The sequence below is a fragment of the Mirounga angustirostris genome, unplaced genomic scaffold (assembly GCF_029215605.1).
Source record: "Mirounga angustirostris isolate CCGP_5_RB_7025 unplaced genomic scaffold, mMirAng1.0.hap1 SCAF_4, whole genome shotgun sequence".
Classification (NCBI taxonomy): domain Eukaryota; kingdom Metazoa; phylum Chordata; class Mammalia; order Carnivora; family Phocidae; genus Mirounga; species Mirounga angustirostris.
Genome location: NW_026991712.1, coordinates 9,954,555 through 9,974,885, shown reverse-complemented (window position 1 = coordinate 9,974,885; position 20,331 = coordinate 9,954,555). Strand labels below are relative to the sequence as shown.

At 38.0% G+C, this 20,331-nt stretch overlaps 1 protein-coding gene across 4 annotated transcripts in view; it reads left to right on the top strand.

Annotated features, from left to right (window-relative positions):
* The window catches only part of EFR3A (EFR3 homolog A), a 115,011-nt gene that overhangs the window by 80,807 nt on the left and 13,873 nt on the right, over positions 1 to 20,331 (top strand). For all 4 annotated transcript variants that reach the window (XM_045895866.3, XM_045895864.3, XM_064587863.1 and 1 more), the window contains 8 exons: positions 139 to 190; positions 2,775 to 2,947; positions 3,410 to 3,485; positions 7,740 to 7,901; positions 8,579 to 8,710; positions 9,884 to 9,951; positions 10,888 to 11,015; positions 18,553 to 18,644. In XM_045895866.3, the coding sequence (XP_045751822.1) occupies positions 139 to 190; positions 2,775 to 2,947; positions 3,410 to 3,485; positions 7,740 to 7,901; positions 8,579 to 8,710; positions 9,884 to 9,951; positions 10,888 to 11,015; positions 18,553 to 18,644 (883 nt within the window). The remainder of the gene's footprint in view (positions 1 to 138; positions 191 to 2,774; positions 2,948 to 3,409; positions 3,486 to 7,739; positions 7,902 to 8,578; positions 8,711 to 9,883; positions 9,952 to 10,887; positions 11,016 to 18,552; positions 18,645 to 20,331) is intronic.

The following is a 20,331-nucleotide window of genomic DNA, read 5'->3' as shown; positions in this document are numbered from 1 at the left end:
ACTTCAGCTAGTATGGAAACAGTCTATTTAATCAAAATGAATAGAGTTTTAAAATCAAGTAGTAATATAAGTAAATGAAATAATGTTAATGTTAATTACTCTATTAATAAGATAATGCCAGTATTTTGTATATCTTAGGGATTTGGGAACCAGGCGGATTCAGATAATGTTGCTGAGATCTTTACTTATGGTAAGCCATTTAAGATAAGTGAAGAATACACTTACATTATTGAAGAGGTTGAAAGAATAGCTTCACATTATCTGTTTTTTCTTACATTGTAAGAAACTATTTATGGTTAGTTTTTTCCTATGGCTTATATACTTAAATATTTTATTTTATTCTTTTACTGTTTATTTCTCACTTCTGTCATCTTATTTGATCTTCATAAGATGACATATACAGAGGATAGAAAGTATTGTGTTTAATACACAAAGATGCCTGGGCTCAGAGACTTGGAGTCTAAGGAGTGGAAGAGGTTCACCAAGGTCAATAAGCTGAAGACTAGAACTTGGATGTGAAACCATGTTCTTTCTACAAATCATCTATTTCCTTCATACACTGACCAAATAATGACTTCTCATTTGGAAAATAATTCAGCTATAAATAGACAAAAGGGAAAAGCATACCTAAAATGTGAAGTCCTTTGGTTATTTTATAGTAATTATATTCATCTTTGATTTAACTATATCTAGTATAATGCCAAGAATAAAGTAGGAGCTGATTATTTGGAATGTGTGTCCTTTCTGCATCTTTAAAAAACTTTAAAATTTGTTTTAGGAAATCTTGATTGTACATGATCCCTTAAAAAAGATTTTATTTGAGAGAGAGAGAGAGGGAGGGAGAGCATGACAGAGAGTGAGCAAGCAGAGCATGGGGGGGTAGGTGGAGGGCAGAGGGAGAAGCAGGCTCCCTGATGAGTGGGGAGCCCAATGCGGGGCCCAACCCCAGGACCCCAAGACCATGACCTGAGCTGAAGGCAGATGCTTAACCAGCTGAGCCACCTAGGCAACCCCCCCCCTTTTTTTTTTTAAAGATTTTATTTATTTATTTGACACAGAGAGAGAGAGAGCACAAGCAGGGGGAGCAGCAGGCAGAGGGAGAAGCAGGCCTCCCGAGGAGCAGGGAGCCCGATGCGGGGCTCGATCCCAGGACCCTGGGATCATGACCTGAGCTGAAGGCAGACGCTAAACGACTGAGCCACCCAGGCGCCACCCCCCCCCTTTTTTTTTTAATAAATATTTCATACCTAGGATTTTGTGTTTCATTCTTAATCCTGGTTATGGTACTTGCTATACTGAAGTTTTAAATCTAATATAGCCAGATTTATCATCCTTTCATATGTATTTTGTGTCTTGTTTTAAGAACTTTTGCCTACTCTTATGAGCACATTTTGCTTATATTTTTTTACAAAAGTATTTAGAATTTGGCTTTCCATAGCTAGATATTTGAAGTTTATTTTTGCATGTGGTGTGAGACTTGGGTATATTTTTAACTCTTCTAGGCGGGTGGCAATGGTCCCAACCAATTTCCTTGTTCACTTCTAAAATCACCTCCATGCTGTAATAAGTGCCCAAATGTAAATACGCATATTCGCTTGTAATCCTGACTATAAATAGAGACTCCCCACATGAAATTTCTTTTGTTTCTAAGCCTTTTAATTAAACAAATACCCTGAATAAATCATCTTGTCTCTAATCCTAATTGTACCAGAGTCACCTGAATGCATGTCTATGTGGTATAGTTAAAATGCTTAATAGCATTTAAGTATATGCTCTTTAAAACGTTTAAATTTAGAGGATAGGGATACATTCAGAAATGTCAGATCAAGTAATGAATAAAGTACAGCTTTCCAAAATAAAAATGTATCCCTGTTAACCTAAACTGCTTACTTTAAAATAAAAGAATAATTTGACAATTTTTAAAATTTTCAGGTCTTACCTGTACTGTACTATTTGCTACCTAATACCTTGTGTCCATTTAGTACTGACTACCTATCCCCCAGATTCTTGATCTCTTTGAGCCTCTTTTCTGATGCACACTGATGCCCGCCTCATAAAGATGTGGTGAAGAAGAAGTTAATATTCATACAGTACTTAGAGTTGTGCCTGGCACATAGTAAAGATGTGCTTTTATTAATTTTATTCTCTTTATTATGATTTTTTGAAAATTCATTAAAATTGTTACTACATTTTTTAAAAGATTTATTTTAGAGGGAGAGCACTGTGGGGAGGGGCAGAAGGAGAAGGACAGGGAGGGAGAATCTTTTTTTTTTTTTTTTTAAGATTTTATTTATTTATTTATTTGACAGAGAGAGACAGCGAGAGAGGGAACACAAGCAGGGGGAGTGGGAGAGGGAGGAGCAGGCTTCCCGCCGAGCAGGGAGCCCAATGCGGGGCTCGATCCCAGGACCCTGGGATCATGACCTGAGCCGAAGGCAGACGCTTAACGATTGAGCCACCCAGGCGCCCCAGGGAGGGAGAATCTTAAGCAGATTCCACACTGAGCACAGAGCCTCACATGGGGCTCGATCTCATGACCCTGAGATCATGACCTGAGAGGAAACCAAGAGTCGGACACTTAACCCGGCAGCATCACCCAGGTGCCACAAAATCCTCATTACCTTATAAATTTCCTTTTTGTTTTTCATTCAGGCTTATGTTCATACTTGCTGTTTCCCTAAGCTTATGGTTTTTATAAAACGGTTTGAGAATTTTACCAAAGAAGGACTCATGACAGGTTTTTTTGTTTCTTTGTTTTTCCTCCCTGTAATCAGGTAACCTCTGGATACAAAGCAAAGACAATTGTTACTGCACTGCCTGGATCTTTTCTGGATCCTTTGTTATCACCATCCCTCATGGAAGACTATGAACTGAGACAGTTAGTCTTGGAAGTAATGCATAATCTCATGGATCGCCATGACAATAGGGCAAAACTTCGAGGGATCAGGTATTGGGCCATTTTGAAATAGGCTTAGTGATAATGTTTTTAAGTTCCCACATTAATGTAGTCAAGTATTGTGATTTTTTTTAATCTAAGATTTTTAAGTTTTATTAATTCAAAGTTTTATTTAATTGGTATTAGACAATTTAATTATTATATTTAAGATAGCAAATATTTGAAGGTCATTTAATGTACTTTCGGAGATCTCATCTACTAGTAGTTACTAGTAACGTGAATTTTATTTTGGTTTTGCTTTAAACTTAAGAATGACAGGAGTCAAGATGAATTTATGAATTCCCCTTAATTGAGCTTGGTAATTCAGTAGTGTCATTGCGTATAGGCTTATTTCAAATGTTCACTGAAATGTGTTAAATAGTTCAAACTCCTAAGTATAACTATGATTTGCCTAAGAAGACATGATATTATGATTAAATGTGCTATTCATTAAGAATTATATGTTGTCTCTAGAATAATACCAGATGTAGCTGACCTAAAGATAAAAAGAGAAAAAATTTGTAGACAAGACACAAGTTTCATGAAAAAGGTAAGATTGTTTTCTTAAAAATAATGCATGATATAAGTTATAGCTGTTCGAATTGTTAGGTAGTTTTATATTGATCCTCTGACTTTAAAAGGAAGCCATTGAATTTTGTGGAGTTGGGAATCTCAAGTCGCCATCTTTAGCCTCCCCACATTACCGCAACCTTCTTGATGGCGTCTCTTCCAGCCTGTGTTTAAGTGTTGGTGGATGCTGCAGTGGTTCTGAATTCTGCATTTGAGTAAAAGTGTCTCCCTGTAATTTCTGTCCTACACTCCTCTCCACCCCAGGCACACACACTTACTCCACTTTAATGTTTTAATGGCTTCAGGTTTTTGGAAACACTTATCACCATTGAATAAACAAATATAATGAGGGTTTTATGTTTTTACTTTGTTTTTGGCATTGTTCTGTCATTATTTGGGATATAAGGATGAGGTAGGCAGGATCTCTGCCCTTAAACGTAATACGTAACCAGATTTTCATTATGATCGGTTGAATTTTGTACGTCTGTTGGCAAGTGGCTGAATTTAGGGAATCGTGACACCTAAATTTGTGTAGCATATTGAATAATCTTTCTGTGTATTCTTTATCCAAAGCTTGAGCACTTAGTATTTGCCAGCTTCTGAGCTCAACACTGAGAGATACAGTAGTATCCACGACACACATGCCATCTGGCCTCGCGATATCCCCGTCTTGGTGGATAAGTGAGCCTTGGTGTGTAGAGGTGCAGGGACAACAGACAGAGAGCCCGTAGGAAGACAGGTGCAGAGATCTGTAATCCATGTGCTTCTTTGGCTCATTTCTACAGCGTGCTTTGTCCCTGTCACCATCTTTATTTTGCTCTCTCTATTACTGTTGATTGCTGTGTTTCAGGTCAGTGTCCCCACAGTTTAAAAACTTCATTTGAAAAATGATTTCTAAAATAACAGTTACTAAATTAATGTGACTAGAGTAATTCTTTAAGTTTGGCTCTATTGTGTATGAAAAAAGTGGCTAATAAGGAGGGCAAAGGCATTAGCTCTTTCCAACTTTTGCTTTTTTCAGTATTTCCTTATATTATCCAGTTACTGAAAGAAACCGTTTCTCATAAGGGAAGAACTTTTAATCATGATTAATAGAATGAATTTTGAAAACTCACTGATAACTTTCAGGTTTTGACTTCATATAATGATAGTAAGAAATCCTGAATTTGGGGACTGGATTTATTTTATTTTATCTGGTATGACAGTGATAGAAATAATTCTTCTCTTTCCTTAATTTCGCTAGCCAACTAATTTTGAAAGGGTCCAGTTGAACCGAAAGATTGGACTATTATTCCATGTTAAATTTTGAATTCTTTTTTATTTTTTAAAGATTTTATTTATTTATTTGAGACAGAGAGAATGAGAGACAGAGAGCACGAGAGGGAGGAGGGTCAGAGGGAGAAGCAGACTCCCTGCCGAGCAGGGAGCCCGATGCGGGACTCGATCCCGGGACTCCAGGATCATGACCTGAGCCGAAGGCAGTCGCTTAACCAATTGAGCCACCCAGGCGCCCTAAATTTTGAATTCTTAAAGTTGTTCTCTGAATTAGTTATCCTTCGATTTTATAATTTAAAATAACTGGCTAAGCATTTGTTACTGTTAGTAGAAACCACTTCTTTTTAGTATATTTTTCTTTTGGTTCAATCTGTTCACTTTTTTTGTAAATCAAATTTTATTTTTACAATTGGACACCCTTTTTCATTTACCTTCCAATTTATCCTATCAGTCAAAATGCTGTTCGGTTTTCTTAGGCGGCTTTATTTGGCACCTTATGGAAATTTCAACAAAGACCTAAAGAAAAAAAAGTTGGCATTCTGTAGTCAGGGGATGATGGACTGCCCTTTGGATATTACTACCCAGCCTAAAACTGCTCCACCTGAATGTTTTAGGGACGTCGTAGACATTGGGTCGATGTTTGAAAGACTGTCCTGGGGCAGGAGGCTCTCACAGTTTACCCTGGGAGGTGCTCCTTCACAGCTTCTTTCCTAATGAAGCTGTACTTGCAGACACAAGGAAAAGCCACTGCCACTCAGTATCTAGTGTCTCTTCAGGGCTCCTCTCCTAAAGCTATAATCCTGGCAGACTGTCACCAGATGGAAAGAGCTCTTGTTAATGGTTTCAGCAATTCAGGGAATCACTTAGCAAAAAAGGTACCAATTATTACGAAATAAAAAATGCACTGGCATTATTTAATTACTCTGAAGTGAACAACAGTGTAGGCCTCCCACATGCCCAGCCTGTCCACAGCTCCGTGTCGTCCACAGTGGGTAGCAGTCCCCGTGCTTTTATGAAAATGGACTCCTTGCTTCGTTTTCTTTGCAGGTTGCCACCTAAGTGTACATCTATCGATTCCTGAACAATACAGTGTAGTTTTGTCAGTTTTTGTATTTTGAGTGAAAGGAACCACTTGTTACATGTTCTTTTATGTTTTCTTTCATTTAGCTCTACTTTGGTAAAATTCATATGTGTAGCTGTATGGTGTTGCATAACAGGAATATACCACAAGTTATCTGTTCTCCTGTTGGGGACATGTGAATTGTTGCAGACAGGGCTGCTGTGAACCTTCTTGTACATGTAGTGTACCGCATGTAACTCCCATTTCTCTAAGGCCTATAGGAGAGGCATTGCCAAGTAGTGGGTTCTTTAGGTTGATTAGACAATTCCAGACCACTTTGTGAAGTCATCACACCAACTTACACTGTATTATTATAGTTACATAATGTTAGATTTTAATGTTGTCTAACCTGATGGGTACATAGTAGGTATAATATCAACTTGAATTACTTAAGGAACCTGACATTAAAACTCCCATGTGTGCAAGCTTTAATGTTAATGATGTTTAGGAACCATAGGATTCAAGAATAGAGTTGGAGAGGGCCCAATATATAGACTGTTGTTGCACACCCAAGCATAGAACCATTTGAGAGAAGCAGAATCTGGATTCAGAAGACTGTGTTGGTCTTATTCAGTCCTTTCCCCTAAAATGAACAGTCAGATGAACCTGCTGAGAAATAGGCCTGGGGTGTTAAGCTAAAGTCCCTCCACATATGAGTGAATAGGCCCCTAGTCTTAACCCTGGCTGAATATTAGAATCACCTGGGGTGGGGTGCCTGGGTGGCTCAGTCATTAAGTGTCTGCCTTCGGCTCAGGTCATGATCCCAGAGTCCTGGGATCGAGCCCTGCATCGGGCTCCCTGCTCAACAGGAAGCCTGCTTCTCCCTCTCACTCCCCCTGCTTATGGTCCCTCTCTCGCTGTGTCTCTCTCTGTCAAATAAATAAATAAAATCTTGGGGGGAAAAAAAAAGAATCACCTGGGGAGCTTTGTGCTTCAGAAATATTTGGGCATCTCCACTAACCAGCTAAATCATATTGGGGGTGGGCAGTGGGGAGGGTAGAAGCATGGTGGTCATTCCACTTTCTCAATGATTGTAGTTTACAATTAGTGTTGAAAACCAATGCAACAGGTTGAGTTAATTACCACATAGTAATTAACCACATAGTCACATAGTGACTTTAAATGGAGAACACACTCAAATTTCTGTCAGCTCTCACTTAGCAGCTGAACCTATACTCAGGAATGCTTTAGATAGGAAAAGCTTTTCCATTCTGTATTAACATATTGAGATTAGTTTGGTTTAGGGGGAAACCTTTTGCAGTCCCTGGAGTGTTTCTGTAACCTCTTCCCTCGGCTTGCCTTTGGTCACTCCACACCAAAGTGTAGTGGAACCTGCAGATGCTCTTCCTTGGACAGCTCCTAACCTACCTCACAGGAGATTGCCTCCAAAGGCGAGAAAGCCTGAGTATATTTCCCCTTAGCCAAATGTTTTTTTTTTCTTTTCTTTTCTTTTTTTTTTAATCATTGCCAAGGCTGTATTGCAGAAGTATCTCCCGTAACTCTGTCAGCCATTTCAGCCTTTTCCCGAATCAGGCTATAACTTGCTTTTGTGTTTTCAGATTATCACTAAAAGCATCTCGTTGTTTACACTGGTACTCTTTCTTAGCTGCTGTTTTTATTTCTGGTTCATGCTTAAACTCTATCTTAGCTGGTAGTTGTATATCAGCATACTTGTTGATGTTGATAATTGTAATACAGTTTGACCCTCTGGTTATTAGCTTAAGTTTCTCTTCCGTGTTAGGTGATAAGACCACCTTTTAGGAGGTTAAATGCATATGAAATCTGCCTGTACTACTTTTAAGCAAAATCATCTTTTTCCTTTGTCGCTTCCCTTCTCAGAATGGGCAGCAACTGTACCGCCACATATATTTGGGCTGTAAAGAGGAAGACAATGTTCAGAAAAACTATGAGCTACTTTATACTTCTCTTGCTCTTATAACTATTGAATTGGCCAATGAAGACGTGGTTATTGATCTCATTCGATTAGCCATTGCTTTACAGGTATGCTTTCATAATCTTTCAGTGAAGAAAACTTTTTTTTTTTTTTAATGAACTAGACACCATCTTTAAAGTGGTGTTGCTGTTGCCTTTATCCAAGGACATGAATTTTAAAAGGGAGGTTTCTAGTTTTAAATAAAAAATACTCCAAGTTATGGTCATACTCATTCTTTTAACAAATATTGAGTGAGCATCCGCAGTGTGCCACATTTACTCAGAAACTTGAGAATATTGTGAAGGGGGGCAGCATGGCCCCTCCACCCATAGTCTTAAGTCTAGTGGGGAAGAGGGTCGTTACATAGTCATTACATATGTAGCTGTCTCATTGGAGTGTGCAAAGGACAGTGTGTGATGGGAATATGTATCAGATGTATTTTAGTGTAAGATACATATGGGTACGTGTGCGCATATATATACACACACACACGTATGTGTGTATTTGTGTATCCCCTCCACCCCCCAAAAGACTTTCCTAAGAAAGAGCTATTCAAGAGATTGAACTCTCCTGTAAATGGACATTTATTCTCCTTTCAGAATTCTTTAAAAAACAACTTCTTAAAAGGTAACAGTTTTGTTGTCACTCCAAACGACCTGCGGTTTTTCCGTATAATCATAGAGAAAACACTAATGGAGCATAAGACCTTTATCTGTCACAAGCTGTGTTTGTTTTTTTATTAAAGGACAGTGCGATTATCAATGAGGATAATTTGCCCATGTTCCATCGCTGTGGGATCATGGCGCTGGTTGCGGCGTACCTCAACTTTGTAAGTCAGATGATCGCTGTCCCTGCATTTTGCCAACATGTTAGCAAGGTAAGATGTTTGGAAAAGTCCTTCGACTTGATTTTTATATAAAAATGGCTGATTTTCCTCTGGACTGCTGATTATTTTTAATTTTGATGATTTGAGTATCAAATTACAAAGATAATGCTGTAAAAGTATGCATCACTTTTTCAGTAGTGACTTAACTGAAACTAAACTAAAACTACAGCTAGTGTTTATACTTTTCCTTGATGCCTGTTGCTTTAATAGAATTTTTTTGTATAGTGGTCAAGTAGAATGCATGGTTTTCTTCTAGAATGTCATGTGAATTCTAATATATAATTGTTTTCCTTTTAAGCCATTATGAATCTTAGTATCTAAATTATTTTTAGTTATACTGTTTTATACGATTTTAGTTATTGTTTTAAATCAGTCTACTTGAGCCAGGTCTCAAAGGTTGAAGGAAAACATTTGTTAGAGATTTGTCTTGTCATTCAACTATATTCAGCTTTTGTCAGCAATAAGTCATTAAATAGCTACTTACGCAATTTAATATGAGTTTCAGAGCCTCTAACTTACCTGGCAGAGGAAGTCCAATGTAATTTTTATTCTTTAAAGATACTGGTCAAGGAGAGCCTCATTTTTCTGAAATTGGAAGCACATCTCTCAGTCCATGCTAAAATGCAGGCTTTTAGTGCATTCTAAGAAATAAAACTCATTCATTCGTTAGACAAGTGGTTGACTACCTGATGCCTGCCCTTAGAGATACAAATGCTACAAAAGCAGAGTGCCCCCCTCTCTAAGTTGCTCACGGTGCAGAGGAGCCTGACCTCAGAAGTACGTTGAGACCTCAGGCACGTGCTACAGAAGAGTGAGAGTGCCCACGGCCTTGGGCTTTGTCAAGGGGTTTCCAACGCAGTGGCACTCGAGGTGTTCTTATCCTTTTGTCGTAGGTTCAATCAGATGCGGTACATCATTGTTTTTTTATTACATGTATTATTTTATTGTTACAGTTTTGTTACCTTCTGGATTTTTAAAATAATAAATGTGAAAATAAAATGAACCCTGCTTGTGTGCTCTAAACATAGCTTAAATTCCAAAATAAAGTGCTGGTATCTTTCCAAATGTTTAATTTCAGTGTTTTTGGTTTTCCAAATTTTCAGAGCCAGGTCCTGAGGAATGAGGTTTTTGATTTTTTTTCTTTTGTTTTTGGATATTTTTCAGGTTATTGAAATTCGAACTATGGAAGCCCCTTATTTTCTACCAGAGCATATTTTCAGAGATAAGTGCATGTATGTTAATTCTTTACATTTTAAGGAAAGGGCACTGGCTTGAGAAACCTTTCAGTGATGATTACGAAGGAGTAAACTGTTAGGCTATTTTCGTGTATTTCGTATTTCTGTCATTTAATGCATGTGACTTCTTTCCCTTGCTATAAAAGTTCTTGTACAGTGTAAGTGTAGACTCATGCACACACAGAGTCAATCTTTGATGAAAAAAATATATCTTACCTCTTTTTAGTATGGAGGTATATCTCAAATATAGCATGTTCTCATATATAAATAAGCATTTCCTTAAGAGAATACAGTATCCTATTCAAGACTTTCAGCACTCATAGCTAACAGTACTCACAAAATTGTGGGACAGAGAGTGTATTAAGAAAAACAGTGTTATACCCTTCCTTCTCCCTTGCTCTTAAAATAAGAACATATATGTGAACAATACTTTATTCAGACTTTGGAGCTGTAAAAGCAGTGTAATATTGGAAGCATCAGCATAAAATAATGTCAGACAGCTTGAGAAGAAAGTGGACCTTTTTATGTGATTGGGCTGGTGCTTCCTATCACTTTGATAGGTGTTTCATTAGCAATCGCTGAGCTACAGTTTGATTTTTCTTCTCTCAGAGTTTTAATTAGGTTAAAGCTGAATTTAGTCCTCTTCATCATTTAATGTGTGAATACCCACAGAATAATTAAGGCTGACTTCCCCATTGGAACGTTATTGGAGAAGGATTCACAGCAGAATGCTTAACATATGGGACCACATACCATGTGTTTTTATAGTCAGATTGGTCACCAAAAATACACTGATTTTTCTATCACTAATTACAGTTTAAGTTGTGTTTATATTTATATTTAGGCTTGGATCTAGCATGCCTGCATGTTAACTTATTTTTGCTCAGTAATTTAAATAATGCTGAATGACTTTTGTTATGATCAACCCGACAGGCTTCCAAAATCTTTAGAGAAGCATGACAAAAATTTATACTTTTTGACCAACAAGATTGCAGAGTCACTAGGCGGAAGCGGCTATAGTGTTGAGAGGTTGTCGGTACCGTATGTACCCCAAGTCACAGGTAAGAGGAGGGTAATTGGAACTCTAACTCTGGTGATGATGTTTCGGTAATTTTTCCATTAACACAGTTAGCAATGAAAATTCATTGTTTGTATACTTACTTTACCACAGTTTTTCAAATGCTTAGGTTTTACTTTCACTTAAATTTTGCTCTTGAAAACCTTTTGGTAAATCTCTCATGATTTTATCATGAACAAACGGAGTCTTTAAGTGATTGTTAGTATTATACTTAACATATTATTGTACTTCAAACAGAGGAACCCATGGGTATCTTTCTTCATTAACCCATATTGTGTTTGGCTTATGGAAATATATGTAAGTTGTTTAATGAGTGATTTGTGACTACTGAGCTGAATGAGGCAGGTAACTGCTGTCATTGGAAGCGCTGACTGCTTTGTAAAAAAAGTCTTCAGACCTTTTAAGTTAAGAATGTGTTTTCCTCTGTGCACCATGTATTTCTTTCCGTTCTCTTCATTGCCTCAAGTAATTCTGTTGTTTTTAAGGCAAAACTGCATGGTGTCTTGCATTTAGTGTTTAACAACTAAAATCAAAGTGTCTCTGTTCTGCGCCTTCATTGTCATTTGATGATCATATAAGTATTAAATTTGACAGAAGAACTACTTCTTGCTTTGGGGACACCTTTGTTCTATATGAGAATTGTTTGACTTAGGCAGTTTTCTGGATTAATCACTAAAAATAGCACAATCTTTGTAAATAGCTATCTTTTTTATAATGTGGATCCAAAACATACACATTTATTACAGTGATAGTTCGTAATCCTCTGAGATGTTAATGAATGCTTTTGCATTTTCTTTTACATTCTACGCTATGAAAGTTCTATACCTCATGAATTCCTTGGGGATATAACAGTGGTACAGTTTTGTAATTTAAAACATTTTTTAAAAAAGACCTTAAAAATATTTCATTCTTATAATTTGGATTTAGCTCTCTTTCCTTCAGGCAAAAAACCTGATAAACCCAGGCACAAGCACAAAGGTAAATCCAAGTGTCAGTTTGGCCTGCCCTTCCCTCACCTGTCCTCTAGGAAAATAGCTTAATAAAATTTGCCTTTTAGAAATGGAGCCAGTGGCCCGTATATTTTATGTAGTAGTAAGTTCAGTGGTTATTTCCCTTTACCTTCCCAGTAACCATAGTATATTTTCACCTTTGTTGTTTCCTTTTACCCTGTTCCTTTAACTCTTTTAACAGATGGGACTCTTAACAAGTAACAATTTTTAATGAAAATTATGGTACTTGTTTTTTTTAACAGATGGTTTGCTCTCCCCCCTCCCCCCCCCCAATAGATGTATTCTCATTCTTAATGCCTCTCTATCATTGACTGGAAGAATTCTGAATATTTCAGTATATATTTAATTTATGTAACTGCATAGAAATCCCTCAGTGTGAATAAGGTTTTTCTGATTTATAAAAACTTTGATAGTTTAGAACCAGTTTATGGCATGTATGCCCTGCCTTAATGCAGAGTTTGAAGATGCAGTGATGCTTTATGGTATAATCAATTGGTTATTAAAAATTTTTTTTGCTGTGTAACCATCAGATATTCATTTAAAAAAATCAGGGATTTAAGAAGAATATATCAAAAGAAAACGCAAAACATACTTAGTTTGCTGTGTATCATGCATATACCTATCATCATGAAAATATTAGCAGCCATTTAGTGTGCATTAACTCTGTTCCAGTCACTGAGATAAGCACTTGTATTCATTTTCTCATTTAATCCTTAAAGGTTTGGTGAAGTAGGTAGCATTATCTTTGTTTACAAATGAGAATAATGAGGTGGAAATTAAATAATTTCAGTAGGTAACACTACTGTTTCCCATGTACATAAAGATTGTTCAGTCATCCCTACTGATCCAGATTGTTTCTTTCATGTATTCCATAAACCTTGACTGACTGCCTACTATTTACCAAAAATTGGTGTGGTTTTGAGGGTAGAAAGATGTTAAGGATTAAAATCTGGTGGAGAAGGCGGACACATGATTAAAATATAATGGTAGTGGGTTCTAAAGAAAGAAGAAGTGGTCTGCCTAAAAGTTATTGAACTGTTGGTGACTGACATATAGTAAGTGGGCCCTAAATATAAGGTGGTTATAGCATTTTTCTTTAATCTCAAATCCACCTAGAACTTGAGTGAATAGTGTAGGTCTAGGCATGTGCTAAATACTCCTCCATGAGGGGGTACCGTAATAGATCAATCAGCTAGATCAATCAGAAGTGTCAGTGGCTGTAGTAAACTTGTATAGTTAAATGTTTATGAGTATTTACAGTTCCAGCTTCAATGCAAACAGAAGCAAAAACGAAGAAAATAGGTAGAAGTCCCTACTTTCACAGAATTGATAGTCTTTCTCAACTGGGTTCTTCATCTGGACCACAAAGCACAGAAGATGATTTGAGTGACTATTTTCTCAGTTCCCCCCATGATGGCGTTTTACCAGTTTTATTCCAGATGCATAGCAAAGAAGCTAATTCATTATACAATTTGTCTCGAACAGGACAAATAACTGGACAGTTACAGCAGACCTTCAGGGCTATGATCAGAGAAGTTTGGGGTCCCAGGCAGCAGCTAGGAGAGCATTTGGTGGTCCAGGTTTGGTGGGCCAGGGATGTCTTCCAAAGGGAACAATTCCTGGGCTGAACCTGAAGCAGGTGTGAGGCAAGTGTTTTCTTCAGAAGTGTGATGGCATGTGTGAAAGAAGGGACATAGGCAAGAACGTGATTCTTCAGGGAATTAGTATGAAGTTAGTGTACTTAGACTGAATCAGAGGAGTAGGGTTGGGAATTGTAAACACAGGTTGCATATTTTGCACTATTCTGCAAGCATTGGGGAGTCAGTGAGTGATTTTAAACAGGGTTAGGCATTGTACAAGTATTACTGTGGTGGTATTACAGCATAGTGGAGATGGAGCACCCATTTAGAATGCTCGTCAGTAATTTCCAGGAGAGAGGACCATGGCCTGCACTAAGTGAGAATACAGAGAAGTGGGTGGATTCTAGAAAAACCTACAAGAAAGAATTTATAAGCAGTTGATTGGCATGAGGGGACAAGGAGAAAGCCAAAGATTTGTCTTGGTTTCTGCCTTGGATGCTTGGGTGGATGGATGGCACACCACTGAGGGTAAGAGTGGAGTGTATTTGCTGCTTCAGTTGCTTTTGTTTTTTTTGTTTTTTTTTTTTTTTTTGGAGAGTTGGGTGATATGACTGGGTTTAATTGAAGAAAGAAAAAGATGCACATTTTAGATGTAACTGTCTATACGTTGTTTTGGATCTTGGATGACAGAAAGGAGTTTTTATTCACAGAAATGAATAGGAAAAAGTGGCTAGTTTAGGGAATCAGCCTCTTGCTGAGTATCTTTGACAGTGAGCAACCGTGTAGGGTGCCCTGTAGGCAGTTAAGAGTCACAGATGGGTTTTGTGTGGGAGTTCAGAGGTTGTAGTGAGCATAGCTCTGTCTAAGAATTGCTTCTAAACTCCCAAGTCCTAGTTAGAAACAATAAGGAGAGACGATGGTCACCATTGTGAATGAATAGCAGACACAGGAAGCAGAGCAGGAGGAGGGATGGGAAAGTGACGAGGGCACAGCAAGCAGTGTCTGGGACGACCCCAGCCCATCTTGAGGATGGAAAGCAGCGGTCTTCCCAGAGACCAGTGTATCACTATATCAGACCCTGAGATGGTGACAGGGACGTTCTCTAGACAGCAGGACGGTGTAGTCCGTGGAGGCTGCAGTGAGGCTGCTTTCAGTAAGCTTGGAAGAGCAGGTCAGGAACAGACGCAGGTGGCCCACAGGGACCAGGGGCATTATCTCCGTAAGCTCTGTTTTAGAAACCTTACTTTCGTGTAGATGTCCATGATATCTGATTAGAGTTGTACCTGGGCTTTTCTGCAGTCACCTGTAAGCACGTGATTGTATAGGTCAAAAGAATAAAGTTCTGAGAACATAACATTAGAGTTTCCCATTACGTTTTATTTTCTTCCCTTTAAAATTTTTTAATCTTAAATCAGCTCCCTCTGGACTATGTTCTCATTGGTTTTTGCCATCCAGTGATTCCTTCCCTGCCCTCACGCCTCTCTTCCCTTTTTATTTTTATCTTCGACTTAAAGCTGACTTTACTGTGCTCCCCATCAGCCTTTGTATGTTAGCCTAGAAATCCTTTATGGGTTTTTTTGTGAGAAACAGGCTGCTATTCCTCATTTTGAGTTCTGATGAGGTCTTGACAGCTGACCAGCTTAGAAGGTAAAAGCAAGTCAGCAGTGATGACCACATACTACTTTGTAGCAGTTCTATTGATGTCATTATGTTTGGTAATTTATATCAAAGCACATGATCGTGAAGAAAAAGAATACAATGTCTAGGTCGTAGTCATAGCCACACGCAGGAGATGGGGTATTTTCAGTCTGAAAACCGTAGCAGCGCAATCTGTATTGATGTGTCACAGTTGAGTATGTATTCGTCTGTACCTACAGCCTTCTTAAGCAGAACCCGAGTGAATCCTGCGTGGTAGGTGCAAAGCAGAGTTTGTCACTGAATTCCTGCTGTGATAACCGAGATAAGGCATTAAGTTACATGTCTTAGTACAAGGCCCAAGAAATGTTTGAAGGGTGCCGTTGATGGAAGGGTGATGGGGAAGATCAATCATAACTGTGATAGTAAGTTTTTGTATCTGAAAGAAAGAGGGATAAGTAAAAATAAATGGAGTAATATTTAAAATTTTAAGGAAGTGATGTAATATTCATTTAGGCCTTAGAAGATGTGAAAATTTGTATAGTGGGAGGATGTAAAGAAGGACAAGAAATAAAGTGTTTCCAGTAGGGGTTTCTGTTTCTAGAAAAGCATGGAAGGCAGGAGGCCAGAGCACGCTCAGAGATTGGAAAACAGCACATTTTACTTGAACATTAGATAAATTAGGGAGCAGTTGAAGTTACTGTTGGTAGATCTGACCAGAGACCCCAGAATGGCTTTTTAATTCATCAAGAAGTGGGTGGCTTTGTGGAGTGATGTGGTTAGTGTTTTAAGAAACTTATGATATGATGGTGGCATATAGGGAATATTGTAGAAGGGGCTATTACTGGTGAGGATGGACTGGGTCGGTGATTCTCATCTGAGGGTGATTTTGCCCATGCCAGGAAATACTTGTCTATCCTGGAGACATTTTTAGTTGTCACCACTGTGGGGCAAGGAGAGGTGGGGTAGGCCCTACTGGTTGCTAGTGGGTAGAAGCTAAACATCCTGCAATACACGGAAAACCCCCCCACCACAAGAATTATCTGGCCCAAAAGATCAGTAGTGCCAAGGTTTAACCCTGGCTAAGTTAAGTTGTGATAATAATCATAGGTTCTTAGTGGGTTTTTTTTTTTTTTTAAAGATTTTATTTATTTATTCATGAGAGACAGAGAGAGAGAGAGAGAGAGAGAGGCAGAGGGAGAAGCAGGCTCCCAAGGAGCAGAGAGCCCGATGCGGGACTCGATCCCAGGACCCCGGGATCATGACCTGAGCCGAAGGCAGACGCTTAACCATCTGAGCCACCCAGGCACCCGGTTCTTAGTGGTTTAAAGCAGTAAAGATTTGTTGCTCAAATTAACTGTGCATAACTTCATAGCATCCATATCTGGAATCCAAGCTGATGGAGTAGCTGCTCTCTAGAATGCTGCTTGTTCTTTATTGGCCAGAACTAGTTACATAGTCCCTCTAAACCACAGAGAAGCTGGAATTGCAGTCCTCCTTGCTGCCTAGAAAGAGGGTGAACAACCGTATTTGATCACCAGCTTCAATTACCACCATGGAAGCCTACCATGGAGTAGAAGTGGTCAGTAAGAAACCAGTTTCTTCATCTGTGCTGGCCTTCTTGTGGTTCTTTATTCTTGACTCTTTCCGTAGAAGAAAATCACAGTATGTATAAAATAGGATTAGAGAGATGGGGTGTTGCCAGATTATGAAGTGACTGTGCTGTCAGACATAGATTCTAGACCTGAGCTTCCCAGCTGCTTTTGGGAACATTTCAGATGTGTCTGGATATTGATCTCCTTAGCCCTTCTAGTAAATGGGTTGTGGCTGGGGCAGTCAGAGCCTACAGTGTGAGCAGCCTCTTCCATTTTACTCTGACATGTTCTAAACCCAACTGTAAAAGCTTGGGAAGCTCTGTATCAGTGCGTGGGCTGTATTTGTTTTAAAATTATAATTAAGACTAAAAATGATTTACTTTCAAAATAACACTATTAGCAGTATAAAAGGGAGAGATCAGGTAGGAAGCTATCCTAAGAATTCAGGCAAAAAAGATGCAGAATTTTAATGATGGCCCTCTTGAAAATAAATAGGGCAGTGTGACATAAAGATGGTTTATTAGAGATGTTAAAATTGGGTTTAGAACATGTTGAATAGAATTGACTAATAGGAAATTGGAAATACTGAACTGGAGCTCAGAAGAGAAAATATACTTGTCCAGTTCAACTGTGGTTGAATAAACCTCTAATTCTATGTATTGGAATACATAAAGTGGCTTCATTTTTTTGGATGAAACCGTAACTATTAGTTGTTCTCCTTGCACCCTGTCCTTCTCCATTGTGCTTCATTATTTCTGTAACTATTTGTTTATTTTGGGTCTTATCTGTTAGACTGTAAGCTCGTATGGACTACATTCAGCAGTCTGTCCCTAACACCTAACATGGTGTCTAATCACTTTATAGATTTATTGAATGCCGAAGGAGAAAATCGAAGTAGAAAAAAATGTGTGGGGGGAGATTATAATAAAAAAAAATTCAAATTTCCACGAAACGGTTAAGCTAAAATGGGCCTAGGGATAGCTGTTGAACTTACTGGGTGGGAAGACACTCTTTTGAGAAGAGTGGTTAAGGGCAGGATTATAACTTCAGGGGTTAAGAGTAGGTAGTGACAGATTACAGCAGTTGGTTCAGACCAAGCATGTTTGCAAAAGTGGGGAGAAAGTAGGCACTGAAGTGAAGGGTAGGTTTTTCCGGATAGGTGAGGAGCCGGTGGAGTTGAATGGCTGGAAAGGGTGGAGAAGGAGCTATTGACTGAAGCAGCAGATCCTTTCAGTCCACAAATGTGGTGCATGGTAAACACTTGCAGACATGGGTTCCTGAGCTAGATCCATAGTTAGTGCAGCTTTCACTGTTCAGGGGAGAAATGAGAGATATAAGGGCAACATTGTGAGTGTTCAGTAAAAATGAATGTATTCAATTTAGATTATGTAATTCCTCCTTTTAGTGTTGACTTTTGTTTTTTATTAAACTATTAGGGTAATGGTAATGTTGCTGCTCTGAATGCCCCTTTTTGGAAAATAAAACTGTTAACTTTAGTTCACCCCATCAGTTTTTTTTTTTTTTATCTGCTTGATAAAATTTAAAAGTCTGAGAACACAATGCTTCATACATTTAGAAAGAGCAAAAAAGACAACTGTTTATTTTCTGAGATTTTTTGAAATCTGAAATAGGTAGAGTTTTTAAATGATATACCATTTCTAACTAGCAAGTAATGGTGGAAAAAACCATTTTGATTTTAGATGAAGATCGACTTTCTAGAAGAAAAAGTATTGTGGACACCGTATCCATTCAGGTGGATATTTTACCCAACAGCATTCCTTCTGATGATGTGGTAAGTTGCTGAAAGTGTATGGCAGAGTACTTTCTTGAGATGGGTATCAATTTAAAATAACTTTTTGCCCCTCCATGCTTTCAAACAGGAGCAAATATAACTCTAAATTATCCCCATATCGACAGTGCTATTAGTAGACATTAATCTGATTTAGCCTTGAGCTTATTTTTTATTTTACTAAACTCATGTCAGCTCTCAGTAAAGATACATAAACTTAACATTGTGTGTTATGAGGTCATTAGGCTTTACATTGTAATTTAGTGTAATAAAAGGAACTGTGAAACAGAACTAAGTTTTTATCAGAAATGTTATGTAAGGCCTGTTATTAAATTGGGAGGTGCTCCAAATTCTATTTATTTTTAAAGATTTATGAAACGAATTAGGAGAATAAAGGGAACTGTACAATCTCATGTGAAGGCAAGTACTGTGTGGAAGGTTTCAAAGCCTCAGCTGGGAGGGAAACTTTTTTATCCTTTGATAGTAACTATAATGGCTTTAATGTCGGCTACACTGTATCAGTGCCCCGTGTACTCTTTAAGAACTGTGACTGACTTGAAGGGTCAGAGATTTGATGCTCTCCTCCTGTTTCAATAGAACACAGAAGTGTATCCTGAGCTTTAGGAAGAAGAAAACAGCCAGTATTGTCTAAGACTTACTCTGCACAAATCACCAGAGAATTTTTTGATGGTCAAGTAAAAATGCTGAAATACCAGGATGTCAGCCTCCTCCTTGGAGTTTATCTGTTGTTTGCCTTCCTAGGTTTTTCATTATTTCTCATGGTACAGTATAAATAATTAAGAGATTATCCATCTAAGAAAAGGGGAAGGAATTTGCCTGAATTCATGCTGTCACAGCGCTCCCCCCCCCCCCCCACCTCCCCAATCCCTGTCAGTCTTCAGGAATTGAACTTTTTGGTGGCCAGTTCCAGCCAATTAGCTTACATCTTTTATGGTGTTCCACTCCCCATTAAGTAGAACCAGTCAGTTTCATTAAGAAATTATCAGCAGTGTGTCAAGAGTAGTTAAGAGGCAGTTAGTGTTCATTTTGAAATAGAGTGGGTGTAGTTTCTTGCCAGTTTAAAGCTCAAGAAAAATCATCTTCCTGTTTAAATTCACCTCTTGAAAGCCATCTTAACGTATATACTTTTTTACTGGTCAGGAGGGTATTGTGCTAGCTCTGTATTTTAATGATTATGAATTTGTTGCTGTTACCTTTTGGGGGAAAATTAATCTAAAGCCTTGGTTTATACACTTTATCAAGAGTGCAGTAAATTTTATTGAGTGGTATCCCATTCTCTTTTTGTTAACCATTTTTATTTAAAAAAATATATATATATACATATAGCACTTCAAGGTGTTGCAAAGAAATCAATCTATTTTGATAAAAACATTTTATCATTCCGGGACAAAAAGAACTAAAGAAAATATTTGCATTGTATAAAGACTTAACTATAGGAAGAAGATTCTTAAACATACATTTTGCAATTAAAAGTCCATTAATACATTTGTTAACTTGTTAAAGACCCTGTTTTTTCTTTGCTGTAAGTCCTAAGTCAAATATGCTGCACACCAAGCATTTGAAAAGTTAAGTACAGTTTCTTACAAGATTTACCTGAGCACATTGGTGTTTCAAACTCATTTACCATTATGGAATCTGATTTTGCGTATTAGGAATGACTGTTCAAAAA